The 23995-nt window shown below is 44.9% G+C and overlaps 1 protein-coding gene across 3 annotated transcripts in view; it reads right to left on the bottom strand.

Annotated features, from left to right (window-relative positions):
• The window catches only part of sptan1 (spectrin alpha, non-erythrocytic 1), a 112981-nt gene that overhangs the window by 49643 nt on the left and 39343 nt on the right, over positions 1 to 23995 (bottom strand). For all 3 annotated transcript variants that reach the window (XM_083794258.1, XM_083794260.1, XM_083794259.1), the window contains exons 12-24: positions 23118 to 23228; positions 22695 to 22772; positions 20453 to 20608; positions 19709 to 19913; positions 19202 to 19383; positions 16897 to 17140; positions 13372 to 13494; positions 12219 to 12436; positions 11099 to 11191; positions 9734 to 9868; positions 5197 to 5345; positions 2103 to 2301; positions 358 to 462 (exon numbers count right to left, since the gene is read on the bottom strand). In XM_083794258.1, coding sequence (XP_083650384.1) covers positions 358 to 462; positions 2103 to 2301; positions 5197 to 5345; positions 9734 to 9868; positions 11099 to 11191; positions 12219 to 12436; positions 13372 to 13494; positions 16897 to 17140; positions 19202 to 19383; positions 19709 to 19913; positions 20453 to 20608; positions 22695 to 22772; positions 23118 to 23228 — 1998 coding nt within the window. The remainder of the gene's footprint in view (positions 1 to 357; positions 463 to 2102; positions 2302 to 5196; positions 5346 to 9733; positions 9869 to 11098; positions 11192 to 12218; positions 12437 to 13371; positions 13495 to 16896; positions 17141 to 19201; positions 19384 to 19708; positions 19914 to 20452; positions 20609 to 22694; positions 22773 to 23117; positions 23229 to 23995) is intronic.

Below are 23995 nucleotides of genomic sequence, written 5' to 3'. Positions count from 1 at the left end.
TAGAGGGTTACCATGGGTTAGTTAGAGGGTTAACATGGGTTAGTTAGGTGTTAACCTGGGCCTGGACCATGGGTTAGTTAGAGGGTTACCATGGGTTAGGGAGGTGTTAACCTGGGCCTGGACCATGGGTTAGTTAGAGGGTTACCATGGGTTAGGGAGGTGTTAACCGGGGCCTGGACCATGGGTTAGTTAGAGGGTTACCATGGGTTAGGGAGGTGTTAACCTGGGCCTGGACCATGGGTTAGTTAGAGGGTTACCATGGGTTAGGGAGGTGGTTACCTGGGCCTGGACCATGGGTTAGTTAGAGGGTTACCATGGGTTAGTTAGAGGGTTACCATGGGTTAGGGAGGTGGTTACCTGAGCCTGGACCATGGGAGCCTCCTCTGCCATCAGACCTTCAGACTCCAGCTCCGACGCCACCTTGTTGATGTCCCTCAGACGAGACTCGTTGGCCTTCAGGTCCTGAGAGGGAGAAACAGCATGTTGATGAGAGAGGACACCTCCCTGAGACAAACCCTGTAGAGGACACCTCCTAGAGGAGAACCCTGTAGAGGACACCTCCTAGAGGAGAACCCTGTAGAGGACACCTCCTAGAGGAGAACCCTGTAGAGGAGACCTCCTAGAGGAGAACCCTGTAGAGGAGACCTCCTAGAGGAGAACCCTGTAGAGGAGACCTCCTAGAGGAAAACCCTGTAGAGGACACCTCCTAGAGGAGAACCCTGTAGAGGACACCTCCTAGAGGAGAACCCTGTAGAGGAGACCTCCTAGAGGAGAACCCTGTAGAGGAGACCTCCTAGAGGAGAACCCTGTAGAGGAGACCTCCTAGAGGAAAACCCTGTAGAGGAGACCTCCTAGAGGAGAACCCTGTAGAGGAGACCTCCTAGAGGAGAACCCTGTAGAGGACACCTCCTAGAGGACACCTCCTAGAGGAGAACCCTGTAGAGGAGACCTCCTAGAGGAGAACCCTGTAGAGGACACCTCCCAGAGGAGAACCCTGTAGAGGAGACCTCCTAGAGGAGAACCCTGTAGAGGAGACCTCCTAGAGGAGAACCCTGTAGAGGAGACCTCCTAGAGGAAAACCCTGTAGAGGAGACCTCCTAGAGGAAAACCCTGTAGAGGACACCTCCCAGAGGAGAACCCTGTAGAGGAGACCTCCTAGAGGAGAACCCTGTAGAGGACACCTCCTAGAGGACACCTCCTAGAGGAAAACCCTGTAGAGGACACCTCCTAGAGGAGAACCCTGTAGAGGAGACCTCCTAGAGGAGAACCCTGTAGAGGACACCTCCTAGAGGACACCTCCTAGAGGAAAACCCTGTAGAGGACACCTCCTAGAGGAGAACCCTGTAGAGGACACCTCCTAGAGGACACCTCCTAGAGGAAAACCCTGTAGAGGACACCTCCTAGAGGAGAACCCTGTAGAGGACACCTCCTAGAGGAGAACCCTGTAGAGGAGACCTCCTAGAGGAGAACCCTGTAGAGGAGACCTCCTAGAGGAAAACCCTGTAGAGGACACCTCCTAGAGGAGAACCCTGTAGAGGACACCTCCCAGAGGAGAACCCTGTAGAGGAGACCTCCTAGAGACAAACCCTGTAGAGGACACCTCCTAGAGGAGAACCCTGTAGAGGAGACCTCCTAGAGACAAACCCTGTAGAGGACACCTCCTAGAGGAGAACCCTGTAGAGGACACCTCCTAGAGGAAAACCCTGTAGAGGAGACCTCCTAGAGGAAAACCCTGTAGAGGAGACCTCCTAGAGGAAAACCCTGTAGAGGACACCTCCTAGAGACAAACCCTGTAGAGGACACCTCCTAGAGGAGAACCCTGTAGAGGAGACCTCCTAGAGACAAACCCTGTAGAGGACACCTCCTAGAGGAGAACCCTGTAGAGGACACCTCCTAGAGGAAAACCCTGTAGAGGAGACCTCCTAGAGGAGAACCCTGTAGAGGACACCTCCTAGAGGAAAACCCTGTAGAGGACACCTCCTAGAGGAGAACCCTGTAGAGGACACCTCCTAGAGGACACCTACTATCTAGAGGACACCTCCTATCTAGAGGACACCTAGAGGACACCTCCTCCATGTCCATGAAGAGGAAGGGTCTCCTACCTTCTGGAAGTCGTCAAACTTCTTCTGCAGGACCTCCACCTGCTCCAGGTCCGAGCCCATCTCCTCGTTGGTCAGAGCGCTCTCCTTCTCGTTGATCCACAGCTGCAGCTCGTTGGCCTCGCGGAACAGCATGAACTTCTTACAGCTCTTCTCCAGCATGTCCTTACGCTTGTCCCCGAGTTCTATGAGGGTACCGTACCTATAAAATATATTAATATTATGAATAACATGTCCTTACGCTTGTTCTAGGAGGGTACCGTACCTATAAAATATATTATTATTATGAATAACATGTCCTTACGCTTATTCTAGGAGGGTACAGTATCTATCAAATATATTAATATTATTAATAACATGTCCTTACGCTTGTTCTAGGAGGGTACAGTATCTATAAAATATATTAATATTATTAATAACATGTCCTTACGCTTGTTCTAGGAGGGTACAGTGTCTATAAAATATTAATAACATGTCCCCTAGCTCTAGGAGCACCATATCTATAAAATAAAAATCAATAGAAAATATTGTTCCTGAAGAAACAGTGTGGGCTCGACTAACTCTCTACTTGATTATGATGTCTTCCTATTGGTTGACCCTCTCCCTCTGTCTTCCTATTGGTTGACCCTCTCCCTCTGTCTTCCTATTGGTTGACCCTCTCCCTCTGTCTTCCTATTGGTTGACCCTCTCCCTCCCCCCTCTGTCTTCCTATACTTCCTGCCTAAATATGTCCCAAACGGTCTTCCACTGCTGGCCTGCTCGCTTTGCCTAAAAAAATGGCAACTAAAAAATATGGGAAAGCAGCTTTTTGCTTCTAGGGGCCGACGGCATGGAACAAACTCCCACTGTACCTTCGACAGGCAGCCTCTGTAGACATTTTTAAAGCACAGCTCAAGACCCACTTCTACAACATTGCTTTTAATTGATCTTTTATTTTTTGTTATTCATGTCCTCACTGTATTGCATTACTGCTTGTTTTTTAATGTCGTTGCCTTGCTTTTCTTTTTTATTCTCCATTGTTCTGTAAAGCACTTTGAGCTGCATTTCATGTCATGAAAGGTGCTACAAATAAAGTGTTATTATTATTGGTTGACATCACCGTATGCACGCACGCACACACACACACACACACACACACACACACACACACACACACACACACACACACACACACACACACACACACACACACACACACACACACACACACACACACACACGCGACATCCATGTGCAAGCTTGGGATGGGAAGGTACTAATGTAATACCACTGGCGAACTGAAGATGGCAGTGACGGGAAACAGGAGAGAGAGACAGTGAGAGAGAGAGAGAGAGAGAGAGAGAGAGTAGTTACTAGACAGTAACCATGGTTCTATGAATCCCCAGTGAATGCCAGAGTGAGAGCTTTAACACAATGAGCGCCCCCCGATGGGCGAAATCCAGTGTGACGTGCGTCCGCTTTTAGGCTCCCGTGTTGAACGCTAAAGTATTAGCGTCAATGCTAGCGAGCTGTAATGAGGTCCACGCTAGCTCTAGACAGCGCTTCAGTGTTCCCGTCGCGGTCACCGTTTAATCAGAAAACACCTCCGGACATCGGCGATCTGTTCGACGTGTTAGTGTGGGCCGTTATGTGCTAACTTAATCAGCCTCAGCCCTCATTTATATTATTATTATTATTATATGCGTGTTCACCGTGTTGAGTTTGCAGATCTCCGCACGCCAAGATCACCTCACAACACCAGTCCTCCACATCCATAAAAGAAATCTAGGCTATAGTTTCATAAGTGCCTATGCAGCCTATGCCACAACCAATTGTTTTAATGCAAAGTGGTGTATATTCTGTGAAATTGTTTATTGTCATCCGTGTATCTACAAGCTCCAAGTGTTGCATGACAGCGCTTTGTGAGCTTGCAGATCATCCATTTCCGGTGCGCGGGCGTGCGCCAGCCAGGTCCTCACAAGTATGGTACTGTAAAACTCGTTGATATTTAAATCGTGCTTTACTCGGCCAATCTTCAACCGATTGTTCTAATTCCAAATGGCCTATAATCCGTGAAGTGTACATTTTCATTGGGTGTATCATTCATGTTTTTTATATGCTTTTATTAATCAGCGCCCTCTGGTGGTCAGCGGGGATAGGACAGAACCGCGTGAGGATGACGATGACGTTGATGACATCACGATGACATCAAGATCACAACATAGAGAGAGAGAGAGAGAGACTCACAGCTCTTCCACCTGCTGCATTCGTACAGAAACGCTGCACGATTCCTTGGTGAGCAGTCTGCCCATGGGCAAGGCACACAGAGATAGAGAGAGAGGGTAGAGAGAGCATGTTATACACAGCAGAGAGAGAGAGAGAGAGAGAGAGAGAGAGAGAGAGAGAGAGAGAGAGAGAGAGAGGTAGAGAGACTATGTTATACACATCAGAGAGAGAGAGAGAGAGAGAGAGTGTAGAGAGACTATGTTATACACAGCAGAGAGAGAGAGAGAGAGAGAGAGAGAGAGAGAGAGAGAGTAGAGAGACTATGTTATACACATCAGAGAGAGAGAGAGGGTAGAGAGACTATGTTATACACAGCAGAGTGTTAATATGAAAAGGTTAACCTGATTGACTTTATTGAGAGAACGGTTTGAAGGTGAAATGGCGACACCTGCTGGACCATTAATGAGAACCGGGACGTGAGCTTCAATTCCAGCTAAGTGGGTTTAGCCCTCGGTGACAGAGTTAGTATAAACACATCGAACTGGTTGTAACTGGTTCAAACTGGTTGTATGTGGTTGTAACTGGTTGTATGTGGTTGTAACTGGTTGTATGTGGTTGTAACTGTTTGTAACTGGTTGTAACTGGTTGTATGTGGTTGTAACTGGTTGCATCTGGCTGTAACTGGTTGTAACTGGTTCTTACTGGTTGTATGTGGTTGTAACTGGTTGTAACTGGTTGTATGTGGTTGTATGTGGTTGTATGTGGTTGTAACTGGTTGTATGTGGTTGTAACTGGTTGTATGTGGTTGTAACTGGTTGTATGTGGTTGTAACTGGTTGTATCTGGTTGTAACTGGTTGTATCTGGCTGTAACCGGTTCAAACTGGTTCTTACTGGTTCTCGATCTGGTCCTGGCGCAGGCCGATGCTTCCCTGCTCGTCCAGGAGGTTCTCGCGGGACGAGGACTGCGTCGGGTCCAGTTTCTTCACGTAGGCGGCGGGAACGAAGCCCTGGCGGTCGTTCACCTCCACCTTCCACCAGTCCTACAGGAAACACCTCGTTATTGGACAGGAAACGCCTCGTTAAGTCTCTTAGCGGACAGCAAACACCTCGTTAAGTCTCTTAGCGGACAGCAAACACCTCGTTAAGTCTCTTAGAGGACTGTGGGGGTGTGGAACGTGTGTGTCAAATGTGAAGTCAGTGGGGCGAACGCTTCGCGAGTTATACATGCATTACAACCGTACACACACGCAAACAGCGTTCACTATGAAACAGCGTTCACTATGAAACAGCGTTCACTATGAAACAGAGTTCACTATGAAACAGAGTTCACTATGAGACAGAGTTCACTATGAAACAGCGTTCACTATGAAACAGAGTTCACTATGAAACAGTGTTCACTATGAAACACTGTTCACTATGAAACAGCGTTCACTATGAAACAGCGTTCACTATGAAACAGCGTTCACTATGAAACAGCGTTCACTATGAAACAGCGTTCACTATGAAACAGCGTTCACTATGAAACAGCGTTCACTATGAAACAGAGTTCACTATGAAACAGCGTTCACGTATGAAACAGCGTTCACTATGAAACAGCGTTCACGTATGAAACAGAGTTCACTATGAAACAGCGTTCACGTATGAAACAGCGTTCACTATGAAACAGCGTTCACTATGAAACAGCGTTCACTATGAAACAGCGTTCACTATGAAACAGCGTTCACTATGAAACAGCGTTCACTATGAAACAGCGTTCACTATGAAACAGCGTTCACTATGAAACAGCGTTCACTATGAAACAGCGTTCACTATGAAACAGCGTTCACGTATGAAACAGCGTTCACTATGAAACAGAGTTCACTATGAAACAGCGTTCACGTATGAAACAGCGTTCACTATGAAACAGCGTTCACGTATGAAACAGCGTTCACTATGAAACAGCGTTCACGTATGAAACAGCGTTCACTATGAAACAGCGTTCACGTATGAAACAGCGTTCACTATGAAACAGCGTTCACTATGAAACAGCATTCACTATGAAACAGCGTTCACTATGAAACAGCGTTCACTATGAAACAGCGTTCACTATGAAACAGCGTTCACTATGAAACAGCGTTCACTATGAAACAGCGTTCACGTTGAAACAGCGTTCACTATGAAACAGCGTTCACGTATAAAACAGCGTTCACTATGAAACAGTGTTCACTATGAAACAGCGTTCACTATGAAACAGCGTTCACTATGAAACAGCATTCACTATGAAACAGCGTTCACTATGAAACAGCGTTCACTATGAAACAGCGTTCACTATGAAACAGCGTTCACTATGAAACAGCGTTCACTATGAAACAGCGTTCACGTTGAAACAGCGTTCACTATGAAACAGCGTTCATGTATAAAACAGCGTTCACTATGAAACAGTGTTCACTATGAAACAGCGTTCACTATGAAACAGCGTTCACTATGAAACAGCGTTCACTATGAAACAGCGTTTACTATGAAACAGCGTTCACTATGAAACAGCGTTCACTATGAAACAGAGTTCACTATAAAACAGCGTTCACTATGAAACAGCGTTCACTATGAAACAGCGTTCACTATGAAACAGCGTTCACTATGAAACAGCGTTCACTATGAAACAGCGTTCACTATGAAACAGCGTTCACTATGAAACAGCGTTCACTATGAAACAGCGTTCACTATGAAACAGCGTTCACTATGAAACAGCGTTCACTATGAAACAGAGTTCACTATGAAACAGCGTTCACTATGAAACAGCGTTCACTATGAAACAGCGTTCACTATGAAACAGTGTTCACTATGAAACAGAGTTCACTATGAAACAGCGTTCACTATGAAACAGCGTTCACTATGAAACAGCGTTCACTATGAAACAGTGTTCACTATGAAACAGTGTTCACTATGAAACAGCGTTCACTATGAAACAGCGTTCACTATGAAACAGCGTTCACGTGTCATCATGAACGTGCGCATTGCAATGATAGTCAGCGGACAGCGCGTTCACGATCTGGGTCCAAACTGCAATACCATTTCGCCTCAGGGTTTCCTCCGGGTGCCGTCTCTATTCATATATACTCTAAGGTCTCTATTCATATATATACTCTAAGGCAGGGTTCCCCAATTAATTTTCCTCAAGGGCCATATTTTGACTAGCGTACCAGGCTGGGGGCCGAGTCTGCACGCGCGAGGTCGAGGTCTTGCCCTGAAAATTCATTTTCAGGGCAAGACCCTATTTGAAAAGGATGCCCAGTTTGACATGCATAGGCTACTGACCCCCATTTAATGCCATTTATATCTGGGACCCTTAAAAAAAATAAAAAAATAAAAATAAAAACATTTTTTTTTTTTTGTATTCTTTCATGGGCCACAAGGGGGCGCTCTGTGGGCCGCAAATGGCCCGCGGGCCGCCTATTGGGGAACCCTGCTCTAAGGTCTCTATTCATATATACTCTAAGGTCTCTATTCATAATCTAAGGTCTCTATTCATATATACTCTAAGGTCTCTATTCATATATACTCTAAGGTCTCTATTCATAATCTAAGGTCTCTATTCATATATACTCTAAGGTCTCTATTCATATGTGACCAGATTTGACTGAGAGACTGCCACCACATTCCAGAGAAACTTTATTTTATTTATCTTTCTCAAAATGAGTTAATAGCACAGGCAGACTCTTCACATACTAGAGCATGTCTGAAATAAGTGTCAAAGCTGAAATTAACATGTAAATATGAAATAAATGCTTAAACTTGTAGCTTTAGGTGTAATGTTAGAGACCATAGAAGTGAACCTTTCAAGCCTGTTTTCTCAACTCTCTGTTTCTCTGCAAGACATTACTCTATAAGCCATATCTCCAAAACTGGTGGGTCAAACTGAACAACCAATATGTCAATTTGAAGCTATGATTCCCTGCTTTGATATGAAATGAAAAAACAAAACATCAAAAAAATCCAATGGCAGTCTCCTAGTCAAATTTGGTCACATATATACTCTAAGGTCTCTATTCATATATACTCTAAGGCAGGGGTAGGCAACCTTTGGCACCGGTGCCAAAGGTTGCCACTAACAATTTACAATTTACAATTTAGGCATTTAGCAGACGCTCTTAATCCAGAGCGACTTACATTTAAGCAAGAACAAAAGCATGGGAATACATCACATAAAAGCATCTATCATGAAACATGCGTAAGCTAAGAAGGTAACAGTGGAATATCTATATGATGAAACTATACATACACTATACATAATAAACTATACATATTCACTACTATGCTATACATATGTACTATGGCGTGCTATGACTATATACAATACAATTATAGTGCTGTCTACATAACATGCTATAAGTCTGTATCAAATGCTATCTAAGTCTACAGAGATGCTATCTAAGGGGGTGGGGTAAGTGCTATGGGCCATGATGGAGTCTGAAAAGGTGGGTTTTCAGGCTACGGCGGAAGATTGGGAGTGATGCTGCAGTTCTGACTGCAATGGGAAGTGCATTCCACAGTTTTGGAGCCAGAAGGGAGAAGAGTTTGGGACGTGTGGAGCGTTGTCCCGGCGTTTTTAGTGAGGGTACTTCCAGTTTCCCTGCGTTGGCTGATCTGAGTGCGCGGGAGGGTTTGTAGGGTTCAATCATACTTGTAAGATATGGGGGAGCCATACCTTTGGGCGATCACTGGCACACTGGCATAAGTGTGAGAGAGAGAGAGGACTTTTTGGTTTAAAATAAACTATTTAAACTTAGTTAAATAAGTCCCTCACATTTGTATGTATACAGTAAATTACATCCTGCACATACTGTAATTATACATTCATTAAAACTCTGAACTCTGACTGGGGAGGGAGTCTGGGAGATGCGTGGGTCATTGCTCTGAGACAATGTGAAAATAAATATAAAAAATAAGGATATTTCCGTGGACAATCAAAATGTGTTGGAAATGTTGATGTGGTGTCATTCAAATTAATGTTGACATGGCACACTGACTATCCAGAAAATAAAAACATGGCACTTAATTCCAAAAAGGTTGCAGACCCCTGCTCTAAGGTCTATTCATATATACTCTAAGGTCTCTATTCATATATACTCTAAGGTACGTGCGCAGAGACGTGGCACATTTATAGTAGCATGAAAACAAGCTAAGCTAACGATGACGAGGTTATCACTTCCGGGTCGGGCGGACGGGTCTCTTCTTCTCTGCTTTATTCCGCGCATTTCTCTCTGGCACTGTATAGCGCCAACACACACACACACACACACACACACACACACACACACACACACACACACACACACACACACACACACACACACACACACAGACACAGACACAGACACAGACACACACACACACACACACACACACACACACACACACACACACACACACACACACACACACACCGTACCTTGTTGGTGGAGTTGAGCAGAGTGAGGATGTCTCCCTTCTTCATGGTGACCTCTCGAGGGCTCTTCTCCTGGTAGTCGTACAGAGCCAACACCAGCTCCTTACCCGTCTCGTCGTCCGTGGGCGCCACTTGTTGCTGGAGGGAGGGGGGGGGGGGGGGGGCACCAAGGTTAAAGGAGAATGCCATGCTAGAAGGCTTTTCTTACCTTTCTTTGTAGTTGAAACGTCCCCACCAAAGAGGTCCAGGTGTTTTTTTGCGCAAAGGCTCCTTATTGGCTATTTCCCCTACCATAAGCCCTCAATGAATTGCATTGAATGGAATGGAAATTTAATGGGATGTATGGGGTGTTGTGCTAATTTGCTTATTTCCATCTAAAGAAGTAGTAAAGTGTGCCGCTTGGGATATTATTTACATTATGAAGAGAGGATATATATACAAAAAATATATAATTTTGAGCGATGGAAATAAGTGAATTAGTGGGGATTTGGTGGGGACGTAACAACTACAAAGAAAGGTAATAAAGCCTTTTAGTATGTAAGGGATAATGTCTGGCTAGGTGGTCGTTGTAGGGAGATAATTCACCTCCTTTATGTAAGGGATAATGTCTGGCTAGGTGGTCGTTGTAGGGAGATAATTCACCTCCTTTATGTAAGGGATAATGTCTGGCTAGGTGGTCGTTGTAGGGAGATAATTCACCTCCTTTATGTAAGGGATAATGTCTGGCTAGGTGGTCGTTGTAGGGAGATAATTCACCTCCTTTATGTAAGGGATAATGTCTGGCTAGGTGGTCGTTGTAGGGAGATAATTCCCCTCCTTTATATAAGGGATAATGTCTGGCTAGGTGGTCGTTGTAGGGAGATAATTCACCTCCTTTATGTAAGGGATAATGTCTGGCTAGGTGGTCGTTGTAGGGAGATAATTCCCCTCCTTTATATAAGGGATAATGTCTGGCTAGGTGGTCGTTGTAGGGAGATAATTCACCTCCTTTATGTAAGGGATAATGTCCGGCTAGGTGGCCGTTGTAGGGAGATAATTCACCTCCTTTATGTAAGGGATAATGTCTGGCTAGCTGGTCGTTGTAGGGAGATAATTCACAGACAGGTAGTTTAACCACCGAGGCAGTGGAGGTGGTGAATCAGCCTGAAGGTGAATTATCTCCCAACAACGACCACCCAGCCAGACCACCCAGCCAGACATCATCCCACATATCACACGGCTAGTGGCTACTTACATAAAATAATACATAAGAAACTAAAGGGCTATTATGTAGGATGCAGATGTGATGTATTCTGTAACGTAGTGCAGCGTAGCTTAGCATAGCATAGCATAGCATAGCATAGCATAGCATAGCGTAGCGTATCTTACCCTGCAGTTCTGGGCTTGTTCCTTCAGGCCGTGGATGCTGCTGCCGTACGCGCTCAGGTCAGACATCAGAGCTTCATGCTTCTTCAGCAGAGCCTGGAGGGAGGAACGCACACACACACACACACACACACACACACACACACACACAGTTGGATACGGTTTCTCCCTCGTATTTCTAGTTTATTGAAATACCGTTATGTCATGCACATTTTGTCCAGTGCATAGCCTACTGCAGGCCTGGTTGACTAGATTTAGAAGACATGTGTCCAGTGCATAGCCTACTGCAGGCCTGGCTGACTAGATTCAGAAGACATGTGTCCAGTGCATAGCCTACTGCAGGCCTGGCTGACTAGATCTAGAAGACATGTGTCCAGTGCATAGCCTACTGCAGGCCTGGTAGACTAGGTTTAGAAGACATGTGTCCAGTGCATAGCCTACTGCAGGCCTGGTAGACTAGATTTAGAAGACATGTGTCCAGTGCATAGCCTACTGCAGGCCTGGTAGACTAGATCTAGGAGACAAAGGATTCATTATTCATATGGAGAAATGTCAGTATATTTTTTGGGAGGTTTTCTAGCTCAAACAAGTGCTCTGACTTCCCTGCTGTTTGTGATGTCACAGTCTGCAAATTCCCATAGCACGTGTCAATGGGATCTGCCATGTATGGGATCAGCCAGCAGATGTCACTGTTTTCACTGTGTTGACCTCTCACCTCTAACCCTAACCCATACTAGCCTGGTTAATAAACCAGACCGAATCAGCCGTTGGCAAAACAAAATTGCCTGCCGGCGGATTACGGTCTGGAGAGGCTCAATTGTACGCCCATTTCCTACACCAGAGAAATGGGGCGGCCAATCGGGACACGGTATGCAATATGGGCGGGCTTTGGTACAGTGACTTTCAATATTTGACCCCTTTGACTGACAGTAGCTCTGACCAATATGGCTAAACCCATACCGTGACCCCTGAGCCCTCACCTCTAACCCTAACCCTAACCGTGACCTCTCACCTCTCACCCATACCGTGACCCCTGAGCCCTCACCTCTAACCCTAACCCTAACCCTAACCGTGACCTCTCACCTCTCACCCATACCGTGACCCCTGAGCCCTGAGCCCTCACCTCGGCAGAGTCCTCGTCCTTGCCGTAGTCCTGGCTCCCCACGATGGGCTCCTTCTCCCTCATCCAGGACTCGGCCTCGTTGGCGTCGGCGAAGTACTGCTGGGCCTGCAGCGAGTCCTCCAGGTCGGTGCGGCGCTGCCCGGCCTTGGCCTTCAGGGAGTCCCAGCGGCCCGTCAGCTCGCCCAGACGGGCCCGCACGTCCTCCAGGGCAAAGTGGCCTAAAGGAGGAGGAGGGAGCAGCGCTTTGATTTGAGTTCTTTAACGCATTCTGACCTGAGGTCAGATTCATACGAGGTTTCCACTGGGACACACACTGGTCTGATGAACCCATTCTGATCTGAGATCAGATTCATACGAGGTTTCCACTGGGACACACACTGGTCTGATGAACCCATTCTGACCTGAGATCAGATTCTAGAAATGTCAGTCGTTCTTCGATTTTTCAAAAATAGCAGACCTACAAGCTCGTATCGCGCCACTCGGTGGCGCGCTATGAGCTTGTAGATCTGCTGTTTTTCAATAGCTAAAGCATAACATGATGCTAACACCAAAATGGGTTCCCGTTCAGAATGGGTTGTTAACCCATTCTGACCTGAGATCAGATTCTAAAAATGTCTTCTACATCCTGACAGTTTTCTGAAAAAGCTATGTTTCTATGTCAGTGGTTCTTCTTCGATTTTTCAAAACATTGCAGACCTACAAGCCACTCGGTGGCGCGCTACGAGCTTGTAGATCTGCTATTTTTCAATAGCTATAAAGCATAACATAAAATGGGTTAACCCATTCAGGCCTGACCTCAATATTTAACCCATTCTGACCTGAGATCAGATCCTAAAGATGTCTTCCACATCCTGACATGTTGCTATGTCAGTCAAGTGTAAAAACACTCATTACGACGGACGGCATCAAGGCCCGCCAAAATACATTTTAGCCGACTAAATCAACCGTAGATTTAGTCGACTAAAATCCTATGACATTTAAGTCGACTAAAACTAGATTAACACTAAGACATTCCAGGTGACTAAAATGTGACTAAAAGTTTCAGTCCAAAGACTATGACTAAAACTAAAATAGAAATTTGCTGCCAAAGACAACACCGCCGTCGGCCCCCGGCGACCAGACTACGGATAAGCGGTGGAGGAGGGTGCGTTACCTTCGTCCACCATGGCGTCTCCTTTCTGGCTCACAGCCTTGATGCGAGGCTCGTGGCCAGAGATCTCCGCCTGGAGCGCCTGGTGCTTCTTCAAGAGGTTCTGCACGCCTATCAGATCTTTGCCTGGAAGACGTAGAAATAGAGTTAGATAGAGAGAATACAGACGTAGAAATAGAGTTAGATAGACAGAGAACACAGGCGTAGAAATAGAGTTAAATAGAGAGAGAACACAGACGTAGAAATAGAGTTAGATAGAGAGAGAATACAGACGTAGAAATAGAGTTAGATAGACAGAGAACACAGGCGTAGAAATAGAGTTAGATAGAGAGAGAACACAGGCGTAGAAATAGAGTTAGATAGAGAATACAGGCAGAGATATAGAGTTAGATAGACAGAGAACACAGACGTAGAAATAGAGTTAGATAGAGAGAGAATAAGAGCGTAGAAATAGAGTTAGATAGAGAGAGAATAAGAGCATAGAAATAGAGTTAGATAGACAGAGAACACAGACGTAGAAATAGAGTTAGATAGAGAGAGAATAAGAGCGTAGAAATAGAGTTAGATAGAGAGAGAATAAGAGCATAGAAATAGAGTTAGATAGAGAGAGAATAAGAGCGTAGAAATAGAGTTAGATAGAGAGAACACAGACGTAGAAATAGAGTTATATAGAGAGAGAATACAGACGTAGAAATAGAGTTAGATAGAGAGAGAACACAGACGTAGAAATAGAGTTAGATAGAGAGAGAATACAGGCGTAGAAATAGAGTTAGATAGAGAGAATACAGGCGTAGAAATAGAGTTAGATAGAGAGAGAATACAGGCGTAGAAATAGAGTTAGATAGAGAGAGAATACAGGCGTAGAAATAGAGTTAGATAGAGAGAACACAGGCGTAGAAATAGTTAGATAGAGAGAGAATACAGGCGTAGAAATAGAGTTAGATAGAGAGAGAACACAGACGTAGAAATAGAGTTAGATAGAGAGAATACAGGCGTAGAAATAGAGTTAGATAGAGAGAACACAGGCGTAGAAATAGAGTTAGATAGAGAGAGAACACAGGCGTAGAAATAGAGTTAGATAGAGAGAATACAGGCGTAGAAATAGAGTTAGATAGAGAGAGAATACAGGCGTAGAAATAGAGTTAGATAGAGAGAGAACACAGACGTAGAAATAGAGTTAGATAGAGAGAGAACACAGGCGTAGAAATAGAGTTAGATAGAGAGAGAACACAGGCGTAGAAATAGAGTTAGATAGAGAGAGAATACAGGCGTAGAAATAGAGTTAGATAGAGAGAGAACACAGGCGTAGAAATAGAGTTAGATAGAGAGAGAACACAGGCGTAGAAATAGAGTTAGATAGAGAGAGAATACAGGCATAGAAATAGAGTTAGATAGAGAGAGAACACAGGCGTAGAAATAGAGTTAGATAGAGAGAGAATACAGGCGTAGAAATAGAGTTAGATAGAGAGAGAACACAGGCGTAGAAATAGAGTTAGATAGAGAGAACACAGACGTAGAAATAGAGTTAGATAGAGAGAACACAGACGTAGAAATAGAGTTAGATAGAGAGAGAACACAGGCGTAGAAATAGAGTTAGATAGAGAGAGAACACAGACGTAGAAATAGTTAGATAGAGAGAATACAGACGTAGAAATAGAGTTAGATAGAGAGAGAACACAGACGTAGAAATAGTTAGATAGAGAGAACACAGGCATAGAAATAGAGTTAGATAGAGAGAGAACACAGGCGTAGAAATAGAGTTAGATAGAGAGAACACAGACGTAGAAATAGAGTTAGATAGAGAGAGAACACAGACGTAGAAATAGTTAGATAGAGAGAATACAGACGTAGAAATAGAGTTAGATAGAGAGAGAACACAGACGTAGAAATAGAGTTAGATAGAGAGAGAACACAGACGTAGAAATAGAGTTAGATAGAGAGAGAACACAGACGTAGAAATAGAGTTAGATAGAGAGAATACAGACGTAGAAATAGAGTAAGATAGAGAGAACACAGACGTAGAAATAGAGTTAGATAGAGAGAGAACACAGACGTAGAAATAGAGTTAGATAGAGAGAACACAGACGTAGAAATAGAGTTAGATAGAGAGAGAATACAGGCGTAGAAATAGAGTTAGATAGAGAGAACACAGACGTAGAAATAGAGTTAGATAGAGAGAGAACACAGACGTAGAAATAGAGTTAGATAGAGAGAGAACACAGACGTAGAAATAGAGTTAGATAGAGAGAGAATACAGGCGTAGAAATAGAGTTAGATAGAGAGAACACAGACGTAGAAATAGAGTTAGATAGAGAGAGAACACAGACGTAGAAATAGAGTTAGATAGAGAGAGAACACAGACGTAGAAATAGAGTTAGATAGAGAGAGAATACAGACGTAGAAATAGAGTTAGATAGAGAGAGAACACAGACGTAGAAATAGAGTTAGATAGAGAGAGAATACAGGCGTAGAAATAGAGTTAGATAGAGAGAACACAGACGTAGAAATAGAGTTAGATAGAGAGAATACAGGCGTAGAAATAGAGTTAGATAGAGAGAACACAGACGTAGAAATAGAGTTAGATAGAGAGAGAACACAGACGTAGAAATAGTTAGATAGAGAGAATACAGACGTAGAAATAGAGTTAGATAGAGAGAGAACACAGACGTAGAAATAGAGTTAGATAGAGAGAGAATACAGGCGTAGAAATAGAGTTAGATAGAGAGAACACAGACGTAGAAATAGAGTTAGATAGAGAGAGAATAAGAGCGTAGAAATAGAGTTAGATAGAGAGAGAACACAGACGTAGAAATAGAGTTAGATAGAGAGAATACAGACGTAGAAATAGAGTAAGATAGAGAGAACACAGACGTAGAAATAGTTAGATAGAGAGAGAACACAGACGTAGAAATAGAGTTAGATAGAGAGAATACAGGCGTAGAAATAGAGTTAGATAGAGAGAACACAGACGTAGAAATAGTTAGATAGAGAGAACACAGACGTAGAAATAGAGTTAGATAGAGAGAGAATAAGAGCGTAGAAATAGAGTTAGATAGAGAGAATACAGACGTACCTCTGTTGGTGGAGTGTATTAATGTGTATTAGTGTGTATTAATGTGTATTAAGGTGTATTAATGTGTATTAATGTGTATTAAGGTGTATTAATGTGTATTAATGTGTATTAGTGTGTATTAATGTGTATTAAGGTGTATTAGTGTGTATTAATGTGTATTAAGGTGTATTAATGTGTATTAATGTGTATTAGTGTGTATTAAGGTGTATTAATGTGTATGAATGTGTATTAGTGTGTATTAGTGTGTACCTCTGTTGGTGGAGTGTATTAGTGTGTATTAGTGTGTATTAGTGTGTAGTAATGTGTACCTCTGTTGGTGGAGTGTATTAGTGTGTATTAGTGTGTAGTAATGTGTACCTCTGTTGGTGGAGTGTATTAGTGTGTATTAGTGTGTAGTAATGTGTACCTCTGTTGGTGGAGTGTATTAGTGTGTATTAGTGTGTATTAGTGTGTACCTCTGTTGGTGGAGGCAGCGAGGGGCTCCTTCTCTCTGATCCAGGTCTCCTCGTCCTCCACGTCCCTGAACAGCTGCTGCAGACGCAGGGAGTCCGACAGCTTGGTCTTGCGGGCGCCCATGGGCTCGCGGAGCGCCTCGTAGCGCGCCACCAGCGCCTCCTGCTTCCTGCGGATGTTGTCGGCGTCAAAGTGCCCCGCCTCCTGGAACTGCCGGGCCTGGATGGTGATGCCGTCGATGCGGTCCTGACCAATCAGAGGAGGAGGAGGAGGAGGGAAGAGTGTCATTGATGCGTTGTGGGCGGTTTTTAACCCATTCTGACCTGAGATCAGGTTCTGAAAATGTCTTCTATGTCAGTCACTCTTCGATTTTTCAAAAAAATAGCAGACCTGCAAGCTCGTAGCGCGCCGCTCGTAGCGCGCCACTCGGTGGCGCGCTATGAGCTTGTAGATCTGCTATTTTTCAATAGCTAAAGCACAACATGATGCTAACACCAAAATGGGAAAAGATAGCAGATCTACAAGCTCAAATCCAACAACATATTTTCAGATGACTTATACTGGCGGAACCAGTATAAGTAATTTTACACTTGGTTGCATGCTGAAAATAGCCGATCTACAAGCTTGTAGATTTTCAGCAAGCGTAAAATCTGTCATTACGACGGCATCGAGGCACCGCCGAAATACATTTTAGTCGACTAAATCAACTGTATATTTACTCAACTAAAATCGTATGACATTTAGTCGACTAAAACTAGACTAACACTAAAACATTCCAGGTGACTAAAATTTGACTAAAACTAAATGAAAACTATTCACACTAGGATTATTTTTTTTATAAAAATGTGCTGCCAAAAACAACACTTTCATGTTGTGCTATATAGTGTGTTCAGTAACAGTGTTAAATAGCTCTATATTGTGACAGTAATCATTGCTATAGAGTGTGTTCAGTAACAGTGTTAAATAGCTCTATATTGTGACAGTAATCATTGCTATAGAGTGTGTTCTGTAACAGTGTTAAATAGCTCTATATTGTGACAGTAATCATTGCTATAGTGTATGTTCAGTAACAGTGTTAAATAGCTCTATATTGTGACAGTAATCATTGCTATAGTGTATGTTCAGTAACAGTGTTAAATAGCTCTATATTGTGACAGTAGTCATTGCTATAGAGTGTGTTCTGTAACAGTGTTAAATAGCTCTATATTGTGACAGTAATCATTGCTATAGAGTGTGTTCAGTAACAGTGTTAAATAGCTCTATATTGTGACAGTAATCATTGCTATAGAGTGTGTTCTGTAACAGTGTTAAATAGCTCTATATTGTGACAGTAATCATTGCTATAGTGTATGTTCAGTAACAGTGTTAAATAGCTCTATATTGTGACAGTAATCATTGCTATAGTGTATGTTCAGTAACAGTGTTAAATAGCTCTATATTGTGACAGTAGTCATTGCTATAGAGTGTGTTCTGTAACAGTGTTAAATAGCTCTATATTGTGACAGTAATCATTGTGTAGTGTAGTGTAGTGTAGTGGTGCATCATGGGTAGTGTAGTGGTGCATCATGGGTAGTGTAGTGTGGCGGTGCATCATGGGTAGTGTAGTGTAGTGTAGTGGTGCATCATGGGTAGTGTAGTGTGGCGGTGCATCATGGGTAGTGTAGTGGTGCATCATGGGTAGTGTAGTGTGGCGGTGCATCATGGGTAGTGTAGTGGTGCATCATGGGTAGTGTAGTGTAGTGGTGCATCATGGGTAGTGTAGTGTAGTGGTGCATCATGGGTAGTGTAGTGGTGCATCATGGGTAGTGTAGTGTAGTGGTGCATCATGGGTAGTGTAGTGGTGCATCATGGGTAGTGTAGTGTAGTGGTGCATCATGGGTAGTGTAGTGTACCTGGTGCATCATGGGTAGTGTAGTGGTGCATCATGGGTAGTGTAGTGTAGTGGTGCATCATGGGTAGTGTAGTGTACCTGGTGCATCATGGGTAGTGTAGTGGTGCATCATGGGTAGTGTAGTGTAGTGGTGCATCATGGGTAGTGTAGTGTAGTGGTGCATCATGGGTAGTGTAGTGTAGTGGTGCATCATGGGTAGTGTAGTGTAGTGGTGCATCATGGGTAGTGTAGTGGTGCATCATGGGTAGTGTAGTGTAGTGGTGCATCATGGGTAGTGTAGTGTAGTGGTGCATCATGGGTAGTGTAGTGTAGTGGTGCATCATGGGTAGTGTAGTGGTGCATCATGGGTAGTGTAGTGTACCTGGTGCATCATGGGTAGTGTAGTGTAGTGGTGCATCATGGGTAGTGTAGTGTACCTGGTGTGCCGCCACATCGGCCTCCAGCAGGGCGTGTTTCTTCTGCAGGTTCTGGACGGAGGTCAGGTCTTTGCCGTAGTCGTCCGAGGCCAGGTGACCTTCGACCTCGTACAGCCACAGCTCGATGTCCTCCACGTTACGGTTGAACTGCTGCTGCTGGTTGGCCTCGCGCAGCTTGATGCCTGGAGGTCAGAGGTCACGGTTCAGAGGTCATTTAACCCATTCTGGGCAGGAACCCCTTTTGGTGTTAGCATTGTGTTGTGCTTTAGCTATTGAAGTACCTTAACCTCCTCCATCCTATGGTACAAGTACCTTAACCTCCTCCATCCTATGGTATAAGTACCTTAACCTCCTCCATCCTATGGTATAAGTACCTTTCAGCTTGGTGGCCTCCAGCAGGCTCTTCCACTGGGTCCTAACCTCCTCCATCCTATGGTATAAGTACCTTAACCTCCTCCATCCTATGGTATAAGTACCTTAACCTCCTCCATCCTATGGTATAAGTACCTTTCAGCTCGGTGGCCTCCAGCAGGCTCTTCCACTGGGTCCTAACCTCCTCCATCCTCGCCGCCACCTCGGCCGAGGCGTAGTGAGGGGCGTCGACCAGCTCCTGGCCCGACGTCTGCAGGGCGTCGATCCGGCTCTGATTGGCCGAGAGCTCCGCCTCGAACGCCTGGTGCTTCTGGACCTTCCCTTGGAGGTTGGAGGGGTCCTGGGGGGGGGGGGGGGGGGATACACTTATTTACCCTGGAGGGGAAATACACTTATTTACCCTGGAGGGGAAATACACTTATTTACCCTGGAGGGGAAATACACTTATTTACCCTGTTGTTAAGTAGTAAAAAGCAGCTATAAAGCAGCTAACTCCACCACCTCTCCCCCTCTCAGACTGTCTGCTATAGAGCAGCTACAGTAACTCCACCACCTCTCCCCCTCTCAAACTGTCTGCTATAGAGCAGCTAACTCCACCACCTCTCCCCCTCTCAAACTGTCTGCTATAGAGCAGCTAACTCCACCACCTCTCCCCCTCTCAAACTGTCTGCTATAGAGCAGCTAACTCCACCACCTCACCCCCTCTCAAACTGTCTGCTATAGAGCAGCTAACTCCACCACCTCTCCCCCTCTCAAACTGTCTGCTATAGAGCAGCTAACTCCACCACCTCTCCCCCGCTCAAACTGTCTGCTATAGAGCAGCTAACTCCACCACCTCTCCCCCTCTCAGACTGTCTGCTATAGAGCAGCTAACTCCACCTTGTAGGCCTCGTCGGTGGCGGTCTTCATCTTCTCGTTGATCCAGCTCTTCAGCTCGTCAGAGTCTCTGAAGAACTGCTGCAGGTGGAACGAGTCCTCCAGGCCGGAGCGCCGGCTCTGAGCGCGGCTGTGGAGCGCGTTACGACGAGCCAGGAGCTGTGGAGACACGTTATTATAGAGGTTAGGGGCCACTGTGGAGACACGTTATTATAGAGGTTAGGGGCCACTGTGGAGACACGTTATTATAGAGGTTAGGGCCACTGTGGAGACACGTTATTATAGAGGTTAGGGGCCACTGTGGAGACGTTATTATAGAGGTTAGGGGCCACTGTGGAGACACGTTATTATAGAGGTTAGGGGCCACTGTGGAGACGTTATTATAGAGGTTAGGGGCCACTGTGGAGACACATTATTATAGAGGTTAGGGGCCACTGTGGAGACACGTTATTATAGAGGTTAGGGGCCACTGTGGAGACACGTTATTATAGAGGTTAGGGGCCACTGTGGAGACACGTTATTATAGAGGTTAGGGGCCACTGTGGAGACACGTTATTATAGAGGTTAGGGGCCACTGTGGAGACACATTATTATAGAGGTTAGGGGCCACTGTGGAGACACGTTATTATAGAGGTTAGGGGCCACTGTGGAGACACGTTATTATAGAGGTTAGGGGCCACTGTGGAGAAACGTTATTATAGAGGTTAGGGGCCACTGTGGAGACGTTATTATAGAGGTTAGGGGCCACTGTGGAGACATGTTATTATAGAGGTTAGGGGCCACTGTGGAGACACGTTATTATAGAGGTTAGGGGCCACTGTGGAGACACGTTATTATAAAGGTTAGGGGCCACTGTGGAGACACGTTATTATAGAGGTTAGGGGCCACTGTGGAGACACGTTATTATAGAGGTTAGGGGCCACTGTGGAGACACGTTATTATAGAGGTTAGGGGCCACTGTGGAGACACGTTATTATAGAGGTTAGGGCCACTGTGGAGACACATTATTATAGAGGTTAGGGGCCACTGTGGAGACACGTTATTATAGAGGTTAGGGGCCACTGTGGAGACACGTTATTATAGAGGTTAGGGCCACTGTGGAGACACGTTATTATAGAGGTTAGGGGCCACTGTGGAGACGTTATTATAGAGGTTAGGGGCCACTGTGGAGACACGTTATTATAGAGGTTAGGGGCCACTGTGGAGACACGTTATTATAGAGGTTAGGGGCCACTGTGGAGACACATTATTATAGAGGTTAGGGGCCACTGTGGAGACGTTATTATAGAGGTTAGGGGCCACTGTGGAGACACATTATTATAGAGGTTAGGGGCCACTGTGGAGACACGTTATTATAGAGGTTAGGGGCCACTGTGGAGACACGTTATTATAGAGGTTAGGGGCCACTGTGGAGACACGTTATTATAGAGGTTAGGGGCCACTGTGGAGACACGTTATTATAGAGGTTAGGGGCCACTGTGGAGACACATTATTATAGAGGTTAGGGGCCACTGTGGAGACACGTTATTATAGAGGTTAGGGGCCACTGTGGAGACACGTTATTATAGAGGTTAGGGGCCACTGTGGAGACACGTTATTATAGAGGTTAGGGGCCACTGTGGAGACACGTTATTATAGAGGTTAGGGGCCACTGTGGAGACATGTTATTATAGAGGTTAGGGGCCACTGTGGAGACTAAAGCAAAAAGCCACGAGAGGGCTCAGGTTAGCGGGTATTTTACGATGTCTGGGAGGCGTAGGCAGACCCGACGCGCAGCGGAGGGTCTTCTACCCTCCAAGGTTATTACTTATTGCTTCTCTAAAACGGTTACAAACATAGTTTTATGAGGATAGCAATATTAACCTCATAAAACTATTACATTCACAAAAGTAGCTACGCTTTGCGCCACCAGAGCGAGCCACATCACTTCCTTGTTTTGCTCAAGTAGCTCATGTGACTGGAGAATAGCGCTTGATGTCTTTACGGGGCTGCCTGGAGCCACACATTCACAGTCGTATGAGCCGGGCGGTGCTTAGACGCCCGCACGGCCAGCGTGTGTAAGGCAATCAAGCGCTCCCCTTCCCCAGTACAGCTACAAGGCTGCAGGATGATACAAAGTGATTGAAGGTGTGGATTATCGGTGAAACATTTATATAGCACTGTTCGAAGTCGCTCACAACGTCGCTTTGCAGGACAAACGTACCATTCATACTAGCGGTTAGCGTTAGCGCTTAGCGGTACTTACAGCGTCTCTACGTGTGGCGACATCATCCTTGGCATAGTGGTTGTTCTGGATCAGCTTGGTAGCAAACTCATCCAAGGCCTACAGAGAGAGACAGAGAGAGAGAGAGAGAGACAGAGAGAGAGAGAGAGAGAGAGAGAGAGAGAGAGAGAGAGAGAGAGAGAGAGACACAGAGTGTTCATGTCAATAATGTATATATTAAACCCATACCGTTCAATATATGTCCATCTAAAGACAAAGACATCAGTCAATGTCTGGACAGAACATAAGGTAAGGTAAGGTAAGGTTAGGGTAAGGTACTCACAGTGATCTTCTCCTCCTGGGCGCTGAGGTAAGGTAAGGTAAGGTTAGGGTAAGGTACTCACAGTGATCTTCTCCTCCTGGGCGCTGAGGTAAGGTAAGGTAAGGTTAGGGTAAGGTACTCACAGTGATCTTCTCCTCCTGGGCGCTGAGGGACTTCTCAAAGTCCTCGTGTTTCTTCAGCAGAGCTTCCACGCTGTCCAGAGAGTCGCCCAGATCCTCGTTCAGGAGGAACGCCTGGAGGAGAAAAACATCGATGTTCAGGAGAACGATAAAATATTGATGTTCAGGAGAACGATAAAACATAGATGTTCAGGAGAACGATAAAATATTGATGTTCAGGAGAACGATAAAACATTGATGTTCAGAACGATAAAACATTGATGTTCAGGAGAACGATAAAACATTGATGTTCAGGAGAACGATAAAACATTGATGTTCAGGAGAACGATAAAACATTGATGTTCAGAACGATAAAACATTGATGTTCAGGAGAACGATAAAACATTGATGTTCAGAACGATAAAACATTGATGTTCAGGAGAACGATAAAACATTGATGTTCAGAACGATAAAACATTGATGTTCAGGAGAACGATAAAACATTGATGTTCAGGAGAACGATAAAACCTCCTGTTCTATGGTCATAGGGTACCAGTGTTACCTCCTGTTCTATGGTCATAGGGTACCAGTGTTACCTCCTGTTCTATGGTCAAAGGGTACCAGTGTTACCTCCTGTTCTATGGTCATAGGGTACCAGTGTTACCTCCTGTTCTATGGTCATAGGGTACCAGTGTTACCTCCTGTTCTATGGTCATAGGGTACCAGTGTTACCTCCTGTTCTATGGTCATAGGGTACCAGTGTTACCTCCAGTTCTATGGTCATAAGGTATCAGTGTTACCTCCTGTTCTATGGTCATAGGGTACCAGTGTTCTATGGTCATAGGGTACCAGTGTTCTATGGTCATAGGGTACCAGTGTTACCTCCTGTTCTATGGTCATAG

Source organism: Protomyctophum parallelum (genome assembly GCF_964188405.1).
Source record: "Protomyctophum parallelum genome assembly, chromosome: 21".
Taxonomy (NCBI): domain Eukaryota; kingdom Metazoa; phylum Chordata; class Actinopteri; order Myctophiformes; family Myctophidae; genus Protomyctophum; species Protomyctophum parallelum.
Note: the sequence above shows the minus strand (reverse complement) of the source record. Positions and strands in the feature narration are given on the sequence as shown.